At 32.5% G+C, this 15532-nt stretch overlaps 1 protein-coding gene across 4 annotated transcripts in view; it reads left to right on the top strand.

Moving 5' to 3' along the window:
• The window catches only part of CLGN (calmegin), a 48149-nt gene that overhangs the window by 31610 nt on the left and 1007 nt on the right, over positions 1 to 15532 (top strand). For all 4 annotated transcript variants that reach the window (XM_032246519.1, XM_032246516.1, XM_032246518.1 and 1 more), the window contains exons 8-14: positions 1206 to 1395; positions 9499 to 9612; positions 9735 to 9885; positions 11411 to 11626; positions 12727 to 12852; positions 13065 to 13224; positions 14551 to 14651. In XM_032246519.1, coding sequence (XP_032102410.1) covers positions 1206 to 1395; positions 9499 to 9612; positions 9735 to 9885; positions 11411 to 11626; positions 12727 to 12852; positions 13065 to 13224; positions 14551 to 14651 — 1058 coding nt within the window. The remainder of the gene's footprint in view (positions 1 to 1205; positions 1396 to 9498; positions 9613 to 9734; positions 9886 to 11410; positions 11627 to 12726; positions 12853 to 13064; positions 13225 to 14550; positions 14652 to 15532) is intronic.

Raw genomic sequence — 15532 nt, forward strand, 5'->3', positions numbered from 1 at the left:
TTTTCTCTCTTTTGAATTAGGAAGGATCTAGTTGTTCTTTGCAGTTAAGATCTTACTCTTAGCTCTTCTTCAATCTTGATATTTTCATTCATTTTAGTAACATAATTTTATAATCTCAGCTTTAATGCAAGAGGAAATTGTGGAGAAAAGAGAAGAGAGAAACTATTAGTGTGGTTTTGTATTGAGTTTGTACATAAATTGAATTCTTTGGTTTTGATATGACTAATTTGGCATTGTGATTGAAGCCTCTGGAGATTATTACTTCAGAGCTATTTCTTCATAAAATGGTAGCCCACTTCACTAAAGTCAAGATGATCCTTATATTTGTTGATAGCCCCTAACTTCTTTCACTTACTGAAAGCAAATGTTAGACAGCTATTTACATCTGTCATTCTTTCCAAAGATCTAAATTGTATCTAGTGATCCCTATATTTCCAAAATGAGGACAGAGATCTTTTGTTTTCTCACTACAAAGGATAAGGGAGTCCTTTATGTCATTTTTGGCATGGGACTTTTAGAGGGCTTAGAATTTACCTTGAAACAAACATGCAGGTAAATATAAACTTGAATATCTTAAATTACCCTTAAGATATTTTACACTATAGTATATAAGTCATTGACTTTGAATGCCAGTGAACCTTATCTTTAAAGAGTTCTATGAAATGGAAGTAACATATCAATGTTAATTTCCTGATTTCGGTGCCTATATTGGGGTTATATAAGAGAATATCCTTGTTTGTAAGAAATAGGCATTAAAATATTCAGGGGTGATGGTGTATGAAGTCAGTAACTTCCTCTTAAATTGTTCAGGAAAAAAACTTAAGTTTTTTGTGTTATACTTGCAACACTTGAAGATTGTATCAAAAAATTTTAATACTGGAAAAGATTAGGTTGTATTCTATAACTATAAAAGAGTAAAGCTGACTGTTCATGAGTCCCAAAACAGAGCTATTTGGTATTCTTTTTTATTTGAGAAGTAATGGAGCATTTCATTGTAAAAGAAATGCAGTAGAAAACAAAATTTTATCTTTATTTAGGAAATATATTTGGTGATTTTGGAATATTTTGATTTAATACATTGGTTATTCCTCTATTTCTGGTTGGGAATAGAAGCTTTACCCATGAATTTAAGGATAGTTGCATTATTTAAAAGATTTTTTTTAAATGTCTATCAAAACGATAACTATATTTAAATTGGTCCTTAGTGATGAATCCAGATGACACATTTGAGGTGTTAGTTGATCAAACAGTTGTAAACAAAGGAAGCCTCTTAGAGGATGTGGTTCCTCCTATCAATCCTCCCAAAGAAATTGAAGATCCCAGTGATAAAAAACCTGAGGAATGGGATGAAAGAGCAAAAATTCCTGATCCTTCTGCCATCAAACCAGAAGACTGGTAAGCAAGGAATTCAGTAGCAAAGTATTATTTGGCATAACTAGGTAATGAAACAACATATAAGTGAAGTTTACAACCAATGAAGTTTATTCCTTTGAACATCAGAACTACTTATTTTATTTTGGGTGAAACGTTTTCTAAAATGGATTTTACACTTCCCTGCCTGTTAATATTTTTTACTTCTATTGATAATTATGTTGCATTTTTAATATATGTTTATTTTTGTTTTCAATGCTGTGGAGAAAAATTTCATAATTCCAAAATACTAGTGCTTTAATTTTCATTCCTAGTTTGATCTTTATTGTATGTGTTTGACTGTTGTATATTGTTGTACTCTGTTTTAGTTAATGATTACTTGGCTTTAAAATAGCCATATCCTCAACCTCTTATACAACTATATGATTCTCTTATACTAGTGTGCTTAACCATAAATTTTTCACTAGCTGAGTATTTGTGTTGTTTCCATTCTACAGGATTATATTTTCCTTAAAAAGAAATGTACTCAGTTTCTGAGTTTCCATAGCTTGTGTTCAGATGGTGAGAGATACCTGTATCTCTCTCCATTTACTGAGGTATTCTTTGTTCTTCAAACATGTTTTTTAATTTCTCCATAAAGATCTTGTTAACTTTATTGCTAAGGACTTTTTTTTCCTGCTGATTGGGTAACCCTTAATTACAGTTTCGGCAAATAGATTATCTTTTTATGTTTAGTCCAACATGTTAATTATCTATTTCTTTGTAACAAATGACCCCAAAACATAGCAGCTGGGGAAAAAAAACAACAAACATTATGTCACATGGCTTCTGAGAGTGAGAATTCTGGGGGAGGCTTAGCTGAATGGTTATGGCTCAGGCCCTCTGTGAGGTTTCAGTCATATGAAGGTATACATTCATATATATGTCATATGAAGTAAGTCACATGAAGGTATACATTCATATGATACAGTATATATAGCTTTTGACATGGACTAGAGGATCCACTTCCAAACCGGCTCAAGTTACTATTGTCAAGAAGTTTCCATTCTTCCTCACTTGGGCCTTTCTTTAGGTCTCTTCATGATATGGCAGATGGTGTCTCCCAGAGGGAGTGAGCCAAGAGGAGGAGAGACAGTACAACCACAGAAATAGTGGTGTTTTGTATAACCTAATCTCAGAAATACCATGCCATCACTTGAGTTGTATCATTTGTCACACAGACCAATCCTGGTACAATTGGAAGGGGACTATACAAGGGTATGAATATGAATCAATAGATAATAATAAAAGTTCTATTCTTAGTTTACTGAGAGTTATTTTATGATTGAATATTGTATAAGTACCTTTTGTGCATCCATTGAGATGACCCTTTGAGTTTTCTCCTTTATTTTCTTAGTATGGTGAATTATATTGGCTGATTTTCTAATGTTGGACTGACCTTACAATCCGTTTGGTCATCAAATATTATGCTTTTTATATTTTCTTGGTGCTAATTTTATTTTTTCCTGCCCTGTTTATTGAGGTATAGTTTCCATATAGTTAAATTCATTTAGATATACCATTCTGTGAGTTTTAATAAGCATATACAATGATGTAACCATAACTACAATCATGACATAGAATATTTCCATTATTCCCAAAAGGACTCTCATATCCTTTTGTCCTTATTTCCCTTTTCTGCCTTTAAACCTTGGCAACAACTGATCTGATTTGTGTCCCTGTAGTTTTATCTTTTCCATAATAGCACATACAATGGAATGATACAGTATATATAGCTATATATGGCTTTCATAGCTGGTTTCTTTCACTTACAATAATGCTTTTGTGATTCAGTTGTGTTGCATGTACTAGTTGTCAGTTTTATTGCTGAATAGTATTCTTTTTCACATTTGATAGAAATTTTAGTGGCAAATTAGAATAAAGCAGTGACAAACATTTGTGGACAGGATTTTGTGTGGAAATAAGTTTTTTTTTTTTTTTCGGGGTAACTACTTAGGAGTGGGATTGCTGGATTGTACAGTAAGTATATATTTAAATTCATGAGAAACTGCCAAACTTTTCCAAAGAGCTGTACCATTTTGCATTCCCACCAGCATTGTGTAAGACTTCCAGTTGTTCTACATTTACAGCATTTTACATTACCTGGTTTTGTTCTTGTTTTTTGTTTGTTTTCCTTTGGCTATTTTTAAATGTTTGTGGTGACATTGTAGCTTTAGTTTATAGTTCCCTAATGACTAATCACACTGAGCATCTTTTCATTCACTTACCATTCATATCATTTTATTGATGAAGCATCTTTTTGATTTGCTCACTTTAAAATTGTTTTTTTATTATTGAGTTATGAAAGTTCTTTATATTCTGGATATAGATTTCATATTATCTATTGCTCTGTAACAAATTACCCCAAAACATACTGGCTTAAAACAATATTATTTCACAGTTTCTATGAGTTGGGAATCTGAGTGCAACTTAGCTGAGTCCTCTGCCTGGCTCTGGGTCTCCCACAGGTTGCAACTGAGGTGTCAGCAGGGGCTGCAGTTATTTTAAGGCTCAACTAGGGTAGACACACTTTCGGTCTCACTAGGTGTTTTTCGGCAGGATTCAATTCAGGAAACTAAATTGTGAATGGACTGTGGGCCTCACATTCTTTCTGGGATTGGACAGAGTCTTCCCACATTGCAGAGTTCCTTGCAGTGTGGGCCTTTCCATAGGGTAGCTCACAACATGACAGCTCTCTTCAGCAATGAAACAAGGAAGAGGGAAAGAGAATGTAAAGAGGAGGAAAGTCACAATCTATACTAGGTTAACGGTGTTCTCCAAAAGGTCATGTCTACCCAAAACCTGTGATTGTGACCTTATTTAGAAATAAGGTTTTTGCAGATGTAGTCAAGTTAAGAGGAGGTCACACTGGATTACAGTGGGCCCTCAATCCAATATGACTAGTGTTCTTATAAGAGGAAAATTCGAACAGAGACACACAAGGAGAAAGCCATGTGACAAAAGAGGCAGAGACTGGTGTCATGTACCCACAAGCCAGGGAATGCCAAGGATTTCCAGAAACTAGGAAGAAGCAAGGAAGGATCCTCCCCTCGAGCCTTTGGAGAGAACATAGTCCTGCCAACAACTGTGATTTTGGACTTCTAGCCTCTGCAACTACAAGATATGTGGCAGCCCCAGGAAGTTAATACATGTCTTTATAACTTAGTCTTAGCAGTAGCAAATCTTTGCTCATTAATAGCAAGTTATTAGGCCCAACCCATGCTCAAGAAGAGGGAATTTTGTATGGGAGTGAGTTACCAGGAGGTAGGGATCATTGGAAACCCATTTCAGATGCTGCCTGCCTCAGTCAGAGAAGAATGCAGTCCTGATCAGCATTCTGATTGCAACCCATCAAAGAGGCTAATCCAGAGGACCTAACTAAGTTATGCTCAGATTCCTGACCTACAGAAACTACACGAAAAGAGATGTGACTATTTTAAGCCCCTAAATATTGAAGCAATTTGTTATGCAGAAATAGACAATTAATATAAGATATATTATGTACAAATATCTCCTCCCAATCTGGAGCTTGCCTTAATTTTATTAATAGAAATTTTAAATTTTCATGAGGTACAATTTGTGAATATTCATCTTTGATAATTCATGTCTTTTGTGTTTTACCCAAAAAAATTTTGCCTAAATGAAGATCACAATGGTATTCCTTTTTTTCTTCTAAACAAATAATTTTCATTAAAACTCTGTTCTGAGTTAGTTGTTTTATATAGTGTGAAATATAAATCAAGATACAGTACTTGTCTCTTATTTGTGGGGAATATAGGCCAAGACCCCCCAATGGATGCCTGAAATCAAGGATAGTACTGAACCCAATAAATAACCACTTTTTTTTGTAGGCATACATACTTAAGATAAAGTTCAGTTTTTTAATTAGGCACAATAAAGGCACAATAATAGATTAACAATAACTAAAATAAAATAGAACAATTTTAACAGTATACTGTAATAGGAATTATGGGAATATGGTCTTTCTCTCTCTCAAAACATCTTATTGTACTGTACTCACCCTTCTTGTGATGACATGAGATGGTAATTCACATCACATTCACATTTAACTGAAACTGCAGAAAGCAGTTAAGGAGGGGACTACTGTACATTTTAAAAAATACAGATGCCTAATTGTTTCAGCATCTCTTATCATCTGTTTAATGTCTGTAATAATCTGATGTCCTCGCTTTCATTCTTAATTTGGTAATTTGTGTTTTTTTCTTGGTATTTATAGCTAGAGGTTTATCAATTCTATATAACTTTTTGAAGAATCAGCTTTTTTACTGGTTTTTCCCCTCTATTGTTCGCTTTCTACTTCATTATTTTCATCCTTCCTACTTTGGACTTAATTTGCTTCTTTTTTTTTCTAATTTATTAGGGTAGGAAATTTTCCTTTTCTAAAAGCAGTACCTGTAAGTTTTCTCTAAGCATTTCTTTACATTCCACGAATATGTCATTTATAAAAGCATTCAGTTCAGACTGTTTTCTAATTTCCATGTGATTTCTTTGATCTATGCGCTTTTTAAGTGTGTTTCTTTATTGTAAATTATTTATGAATTTTCCCAATATAATTTTTACTTTGACACCCAATTTAATTAAATTGTGATCATACAGAAAATATTATTTATGAGTTTAGACTTTTAAAAATATATGTCAATTGTATCAAGTTGGTTGATAGTGTTGTTCAAGGTTTCTATTATCCTTAATGGTTTTCAACCTGTTTGTCGAAGAGTGTTGTCTGAGAAAAGAGTATTAAGAGTTTTCATTTATAATGGTGGATTTTTCTTTATTTACTTTCAGTTCTGTCAGGTTTTGCTTTGTGGGTTTTGAAGATGTTAGTAGATGCATTCACAGTATTTCATGACCTCTTGAGGAACTGACCCTTTTATTATTGTAAACTTTATAAACACAGTGTTTTATAATAGTCTCTCTTTTTTTTTAATTTTCCTTTTTTCTTTTTTTTTTCCATTTATTTATTTTATTGCATTCTAGGTTTTGGGGTACATGTGAAGAACATGCAAAATTGTTGCATAGGAACACACGTGGCAGTGTGATTTGCTGCCTTCCTCCCCATCACCTACATCTGGCATTTCTCCCCTTGCTATCTCTCCCCAGCTTCCCACCCCCCCCCCTCCCCCCCCTATTTCCCCCCAACTATAATAGTCTCTTGAAGTCCACTTGGTCTGATATTAAATCAGCACTCCTGCTTTCTTTTAAATTACGTTTACATGGAATACTATTTTCCATTGTTTGCTTGTAACATATACATGCCTTTATTTTTAAAGTAGATTTCTTATAGACAAATTATATTTGGGTCTTTGGAGTATTTAAACCATCTACGTTTAATGTAGTCATTGACGTGGTTACATGTAAGCCTACCACCTCACTACTTGTTTTCTGTTTGTTCCATGTATTCTGTGGTCCTTTATAAAAAATTTTTTTCCAACTTGTTTTTGACCGAGTTATTTTCTATTATTTTAGTATTCCATTTTGTCTTCTCTGTTGGCATATTAGCTTTTCCTCCCTAGTTTATTGTTTTATTCTTGCTCCTGTTCACAATATACATCTTTAACTTATCTTAGTCCACCTCAAATAATAATATACTACTTCACATCTGATTTAACTTGATAAGAGTCTTATATTTCCCCTTTGCATCCTTCATGCTGTTTTCATACATTTAGTTACATATATTGTGAAGGCCACACAAAATTCTTATTTTACTCGGTGTCTTTTAATCATATGAGGGAAAATGTATTTTCATTTACCCATATATTTGCCATTTCTGGTACTCTTTTTCCTTTTGTGTAGGCACAAAACATGTTGCCATTTTTCTTTTGCCTGAAAAACTTCCCTTAACTTATCATAGTGCATATCTGCTGTCACTGAATTCTCTCAACTTTCATTTGTCTGAAAATTTATTTTACTTCAACTATTGAAAAATAACTAGTAACCTATAATCCAATAGTGAAAATATCCTTCAAAAATTATTCTCTTTCAGAGCTTACATTGTTTCTCATGAGAAGTCACTTTTTATTCTCATCTTTATTCTCTTCTACCTAATTTGTTCTTGGCTTGGTTTTAAGATTATTTTATTATTAACAATTTCAACAGTTTGATTTTGCTGTGCCTCGATGTAAATTTCTTCATGTTTATCTTGTTTAGGTTCTTTGAGCTTCTTGGAAAGTAGGTTTATAATTTGTATCAAGTTTGGATAATATTTGGAGATTATTTCTTCAAGTTTTTATATGTTCTTCACTATCTCTTTTTCAGGGGATCTCTACTTAAATATATGTTGGACTGCTTTAGATGGTCTCGCTGAGAATCTGTTCGTTGTTTTTACCAGTTTTTCTCTGTGTGCTTCGTTTTGAAAAGTGCCTATTCCTGTTTCTTTAAATTCTTGTTTGGTTGTAAACATTGGGGCTACTACCTATTCAAAACACAGTATGTTTTCCCTGGAAAACCAAAAGTATTAACTTGGTAACTCTTATAGACCAAGAGAGATATTGATTAGTAGTGAAAATTTCTTTGTCTTCCAACAAATAATACATAGGGAAAGAACACATACAAGGTAGGAAGAGCAGTCTGGTTTTTTAAAAAGTTAATAAAAGGCCACAATCAATGCATCATTTTCATGCATGCATTCATACTGTCAGAAAAGGTAGAACTGTATCCTTCCATGTGAGCTTTCTAACATTGCTTCGTATTTGTTTACCCATAAAGAATACGTTTGCCCTTAAATTAGAGAAACCACATATAATTGCTTCATTCTGATTGTTGAAATGTGTTAAAATTTGTTTTACAAAGTACTAAAAGAAATGCTCTATTAAATTTTAACTTCTGATTACTCTGAACACTCAGAGACTCAAGATGACATTGATATCAGGCAAGCATAAGTCTATACATTTATAGAGTTGATTATTTCTGTTTATTTTGTAACTCATTTGGAAAATCATGAAGTGGATTCTTGGTTAAAATTTCTATCTTTCTGTAATGATGAAAATTTTATTAGTAGTTTAGTACTTTATGTTTATATACTTTTGAATTTACCGTTATTTTTAAAATAAAAATACTAGAATTAAATAAGGAGTGTTAAAAAATTATATCGGAATAGGGAAGATCTTTCCATATATGACATAAAATCCAAGAATCCTTTAAAAATAAGTTCAACTACATGAAAATAAATCATTTGTATATTGCAAAAAAACAACCTCCCTAAACTATTTAAAAAAACACACAAGAACCAGGAAAAATTATTTTCCATTATATAATTGGCAGCTAATTTATCATATAAAGGTAATGAGATCAGGAAAATGATTTTTATGCATCACTTATGCTACTAAATGTACATTCAAACTACAATGAGACACCATTTTTCACCTATCACATGGGCAAAAATCAAGAAGTTTAGTAACACTCTTCACAAGGACAGGAGAAAATAGGTACTTTTGCACACTGCTGGTAGGAGTGGAAATGTAGTATAGCCATTAAAGAGAGTAATGTGGATGCTACTATCAAATTTAAGACGTACGTACTCTTAAAATTATGTTTTCACAGGTGAGAAACTGCATATGTTCCAGGACATTCACTGTAGCATTGTTTGTATTAATATAATAAGTAAAATTTTGAAAACACTAAATGTCCTCCAAAAGGAGATAAGCTAAATAAATTATGGTATATTCTCAAGTAGAAAACTATGCAATTGTTAAGAATGAAGCATTATATATAAATAATGAAGCTCCTAGAATAGTCTTGACACATAGAAAGCATGCAATATATATTTGTTGATGAATGACTTGAGTTTTTAAGTGACAAAAGCAAGGTATAATACATTATGTATAGAATGCTATCATTTGTATTTTAAAAAAAGAATGTATACATGTACATGTATGCATAGAGCACAACAGGGAATATGTACTGAAAATTGGGAAGTTAGCAGAAGATTTAGGTGGGTGGTAGATGAGGACAAATAATAGACACAAACAAAAGGAAGGGAAATAATTTTATGGTACTTTCTGAGTGTTGTAACATATGAATTTTTGAACTTTTTGAATAATTAGTAATTAACATAAAACGTTGCATTTACAGGGACGAAAGTGAACCTGCCCAAATAGAAGATTTAAGTGTTGTTAAACCTGCTGGCTGGCTTGATGATGAACCAAAATTTATCCCAGATCCTAATGCTGAAAAACCTGATGACTGGTAAGTACTCTTCATCTTCAAATGTTGATTTCAAATGTTTCTTACATGCATTTTTGTTACTAGTTTACATGACTGATCTGAGACTTGAGGTTACTGTATTTGCCTTGTTCTAATGCCCTAAGGAATGAAGACATGGATGGAGAATGGGAAGCACCTCAGATTCTTAATCCAGCATGTCACATTGGGTGTGGTGAGTGGAAACCTCCCATGATAGACAACCCAAAATACAAAGGAGTATGGAGCCCTCCACTGGTCGATAATCCTAACTACCAGGTAACAACCACTTGTTCCAATTTTTTAGTGACGTTAAAAATGTTGTGATCTTTTCTGTTTATATATCTAATTAATTATGTTATCTTTCAGAAGTTTCGCTTGTAATTTTAACATGTCAAAGAAAATATACTCCAACTAATTTGTACTTTAAAAATAGAGCATCATTTATTTAATTTTCTGGGGAAAAAATTAAAAACTAAAGATAAATCACTTCATACTATATTCTTCCCTAATTATCAATTGATGCTCACTTTGAAATAAAGTTCTATTTTAGAAGTAAATATAAGAATTGAATTCTGATCAAATAGACTCACACTGTACATTTTAGTAAGTAATGCCTTGCTTAATTAATATACTTATCCTTTAGTATTATTAAAATTCTGATTTTTTTTTTTCCTGAGCCAGAGTCTTCCTCTGTCACAAAGGCTGGTGTGCAGTGGCACGATCTCGGCTCACTGCAATCTCCACCTTCCTGGTTCAAGCAGTTTTCCTGCCTCAGTCTCCCTGCTAGCTGGGATTACAGGTGTGCACCAGCATGCCTAGCTAAAGTTTGTATTTTTAGTGGAGACAGGATTTCACTAACTTGGCCAGGCTGGTCTCAAACTCCTGACCTCATGATCCACCTGCCTCAGCCTCCCAAAGTGCTGGGATTACAGGAGTGAGTCAACAAGCCTGGCCCTGATTTTTTTCTGATCTCAGACATCTTTTGAGTGTACCTAGCTTTTTATATTAAAGATTTCTATGTTATCCACTTAGCCCTCTAGTTTTATCTTTGTAATTATTTATGGACACATTCTAACATATATATGCAGTTTCATATTCTAAGTACTCACTGTAGCTTTTATTAAAAGCATTTAACACAAAATGTTTCTTTTGGTAAATTTTTTTATTTAATGTCTGTCTCTTTTATTAGACTTCAAACTCCATAATACAGGAACCATGTATGTCTCCATCATCTAGCATAGTGCCTGGCCATGAATACATACATGTGATGGTGGAGTGAGTCAGTGAGCAATGATATTTTCAGATGTGTTTGATTTAATTGACAGTTTAATCAATTAGGATCTAATGGGAGTTTTATGTTGAGTAGTTGTGCTGAGATTCAACCATACCTGATTAATGATACCTGTCATGGGTATATGTTAAATTGAGTGGCCCCATTTTTGCTATACAGTGATCTTTCTGATTTGGACAAATTGAACACCTTGCATTGAATAACTTTACTAAATCTAAGAAAATTATCTAAAATAGATAAATTGTGAAATTTACTTATGTTTCTGTGTATGTTGGATTTTCCCTTTTCCTTTTTTGTAGAATTTAAAGTATCACTCATAGAGAACATTGTGTATAGAGCAAAAAGAAACAAGATTTTATTTCCAGTATATTACTAATGAATTAATGTCAGTTAAAGTTTTCTTCTTCCCAGTTAGCATTGCTAATTTCATTCAACAGCAGATACTTACTAAGCAGCATTTATAATGAAGTTATTTTATTTGAAAACCTATTCAATTACTTTTTCTTCTAGGGAATCTGGAGTCCTCGAAAAATTCCTAATCCAGATTATTTTGAAGATGATCATCCATTTCTTCTGACTTCCTTCAGTGCTCTTGGTTTAGAGCTTTGGTCCATGACCTCTGATATCTACTTTGATAATTTTATTATCTGTTCGGAAAAGGAAGTAGCAGATCACTGGGCTGCAGATGGTTGGAGATGGAAAATAATGATAGCAAATGCTAATGAGGTATGGTATTGACCAATTGCAGTAGTGATATAACTATGAATAATAATAATAAGACTTGGTCTTGGTTATAGGTTATTCAGATGGCTCTTTTAAAGGTAAATAAATGTGCAATAATTATTAAATGCTTAGGAAATGTGTTTGAATAAGTTTATGTAGACAGAATATTTTGCTTTTTATGTTGCTTCATTGCAAACTACATAACTATATATGCATACGTAAGTCCTCATTTTATTCATTAAATTATAATAGCTCTAATGGGATTTAAGGCTTATTTACTATTTATAGAAGAAGACTACTTAATATCTTTGTCATCTTGCCAATTCAAGGCCTAATGGTAATCTAAATATTACTGTTTATTCATTTTAACTATTTTTTACTTAGAAGAATGTACAAAGAATTTATAGTTTAACATTATTAAATTCTGTTCCAGTTTTTTTCCCCACATCTTAACACTGTTTAGAAAAGGTTAAATTAAATATTTCAACACAATGCATCTTAGAAATGTATCTTTAAATTCAGTTGCTATAAAGAAAAATTCATATCTTACATTTAGTTGCTTTGGTCACTAGCAAAAAACCATCAAGAGTAGGTAAAGAAGGATTCTCCTTTTGAACCTCTTGTAACTAAAACATTTAATGCTTTTTATTTTATTTTAATAAGAGAAATAATATCCTTATTGAGGGTCTTGTGTAGGAAATATGTTTATATAAAAAAAAACAATTCTGAGGTATGATTTTTAGTAAATTCTTTAAAAGTACAGAATGAATGATCACTTCAAATGAACCAGGTAATACGTCCATAAAAGATAGTTCTATTCTGAAATTTACCAAAAAGGAAAATTACCATATTTCTTGCCAGTGTGTTAGAAGTTTCCATTTTTGTCATAACATATTTTTGCTACAAAGTCTCACTCACTGATGCATGCTAATAATTAAATTAGACTTTACAAAGTATAAGGTGGGAAAATGAAACTTCTTTTACTTACAAGTTCATCACTCCTTAATATAAAATGCCCAAGTAAATAAATTCTTTGTATCTTGTCTTACCCAGTAATGTCCTGTAAAATTTGAATTGCATTTTTATGCTTATCTCATCTACAGCCTGGTGTATTAAAACAGTTAATCGCAGCTGCTGAAGGGCACCCATGGCTTTGGTTGATTTATCTCGTGACAGGAGGAGTGCCAATAGCATTAATTACTTCATTTTGTTGGCCAAGAAAAGTAAAGGTAAAGAAAATAGATTTCCTTCAACTTCTTTCCCCCAAATTTCTTATTAATAGTTCTATATATATTGAGCAAATGATTCTTAAAAGTAATAAATTAAATGTTTCATAAGTTTTACTGATAGTTCATTATGTATGTTATCAATTATTGCAAAAAAAGTTTTTCAAAATAGTGCTCTGCCTTTAGTAAAAATAACTTATGTTAAACTACCACAGAAGAAATATAAAGATACAGAGTATAAAAAACCCGACATATATATACCACAAACAAAGGGAGTACTCGAGCAAGAAGTAACGGAAGAGAAAGCAGCCCTGGAAAAACCAATAGACCTGGAAGAGGAAAGAAAGCAAAGTGATGGTGAAATGCTTGAAAAAGGTAAGACAATGGTAATGATTTGTAATGGAGACCCTGGATAAAGCTCATAAAAACAGTATATTACCTTGAAATAACTAGCTGTTGCACTTGTTTATTATCAAGTTTATACATCTGACTCTTCCAAGAATATGTGACTATGGCAAAGGGAAGTAGTAGTCTTCTCAGCAGCCACCCTGTTTATAGTTTTTGTGTTTTAGGAAGAAGGAGATTTAAATAGTGTTCTGTTGCTTCAGAGCCTAGCAGTTATGAATCCCATAGGCCGTAGCTTTTTGCAAGGATTTTTCCTGCATCTGGGAATGTAGAAGATGAGAAGGAGAATGATGGAGGGTATATATCATGGCCTCTATAGAAAAGGAATAGATATAAAGCAGGTGATTGCAGCAACAAAATCAACACCAAGTCTTCCAATGGCTATTGTTAATCAGATGCTTATCATATAGAAAAATAATTTAATTAATTTTCTAAAAGAATTGCTGAACCTATATCCCCCTCCCACACAATATTAAACTCTTGAAGATGTTAGAACTGAAGTCACCCTTTGGTGGCTCTCCATTGAGACCTCCCTACATGAGGTAGAAATAAAACACTTGATTTTCCTGGTGTCACAAGCCAAATATGCTGAAGCACTATTTTTCACTTACTTGATGAAGTGAGTGATATTGATGTCTGGATCAACCTTATTTTGAGGGTATTTGAGTATCAGAAGGGCCTGCTTGTATAAAGGTACTTTTACCTATACACGCAGTCCCATACTGTGGATGGAGAACTACATGGAAGAAGTAGAGTTGATTTTTCACCTTTCTTTTCCCCAAAGCCCATTCTTGGTGGGGTAGGGGTTTTAACTTTATATGGCTCCTAGGACATTCTTAATATCTTTTGGTAACGATGATGACAAAAGTTAGAGGTTCTGCTAAATGGAATCCTGAGGAGGGTCAATAACTGAAAAAATGCATGATAATGTCCACAGAGAACAAACATAAATAAATAGCATATTAACGAATAAAAGATCACCAAAAAGTAGAGGAAGTATTTCCCAAGACAAGAACACAGGAAAGATTATTAGTTTTTGGTTTTCATATTACATACAGACTGAATCTTAAGAATTTTTTTAAACCTGTCCCCCAACTCAGATATGATGATTCATTTGTAAAATATGATATACTGTAATGAGTATTTATATTTTTTAATTTTGAACGGAAGGAGTTTCTTCTAAATCTTGGAATAAGTCTTGGAATTTAAATAAATCCTCTTTATTATATTTAATAGTTTTCAGCAGCAGAATTCTAATTTACTGAGACTTTGCGTTTAATAAAATCTGTATTCTAGAAGAGGAAGATGAACCTGAGGAAAAGAGTGAAGAAGAAATCGAAATCATAGAAGGGCAAGAAGAACTTAAGAAATCAAATAAGTCTGGATCAGAGGATGAGGTAAGCAACACTTTAACTGAAAATAAACTGGTTTCTATGTATAGTTGTTATCCATAAAAAGTTCTTTCAATAAAAGCAGCAATCTGGTTTATGAGAAAAATTTTGCCATGTTTCTCTCAGCTTTTATAAGAGCCTCTATATTGTTTTTAAAACATATTCATAAGGAAGAAATTTAAAATACTATAGTTTATATTGTCTCAATACCTAGTAAAACAGTATAGAGCAAGTCTATGACTTACAAAATATAAAGATAGAATACATCAATCCAAAATTATAACTTTCTCATTGAAATTCTATTGAAAAGCATAATAAATATTGTTTGAATATTTAAAAGATAATTGTCATTATTATAATTTTTATACCTGTTGTAAAACATCCTTATTGTCTCAACATTTTGCTGCCACATTTTGAAATATTTCATTCATTGGGTAGTTTAGTACTATCTGCCTGATAGGGTACTTTTCTCAAATCTTTAATTAACATTTTCCCCCCCCAACGATTAGTACCCCTTTTTGTGTCCTGATATAAAATGGAACTTTGCACGGTGCTTTTTTTTTTTTTTTTATAAGTTATTATGGAATGAGAAATCCAGAGTATAATTAGAGCCAGGGCTTTCTTTTTTCTTTTTTTTTTTAACCCAGCATAAACCAAAAACCTGTTTTCTTGGCCCTTAAAGAATTGCATAGCCTTACCCCACTGAGTCACCATCCTAACATATTACATTCTAACTACTTAGGTGGGGTAAAAGTACAGTTCTGCCTGTTTTTGCATGTGATGAAATAAATTTTGTATTTTACCTATTTGAAGAAACCCTCCAAATAAATTCAGAGTTATTGTTGTTTAAGTGTCTCCTAATGTTTACTTAGTACACATACTGGTTG

This window comes from Sapajus apella, unplaced genomic scaffold, assembly GCF_009761245.1.
Source record: "Sapajus apella isolate SASKATOON/1434 unplaced genomic scaffold, GSC_monkey_1.0 scaffold61, whole genome shotgun sequence".
Classification (NCBI taxonomy): Eukaryota; Metazoa; Chordata; class Mammalia; order Primates; family Cebidae; genus Sapajus; species Sapajus apella.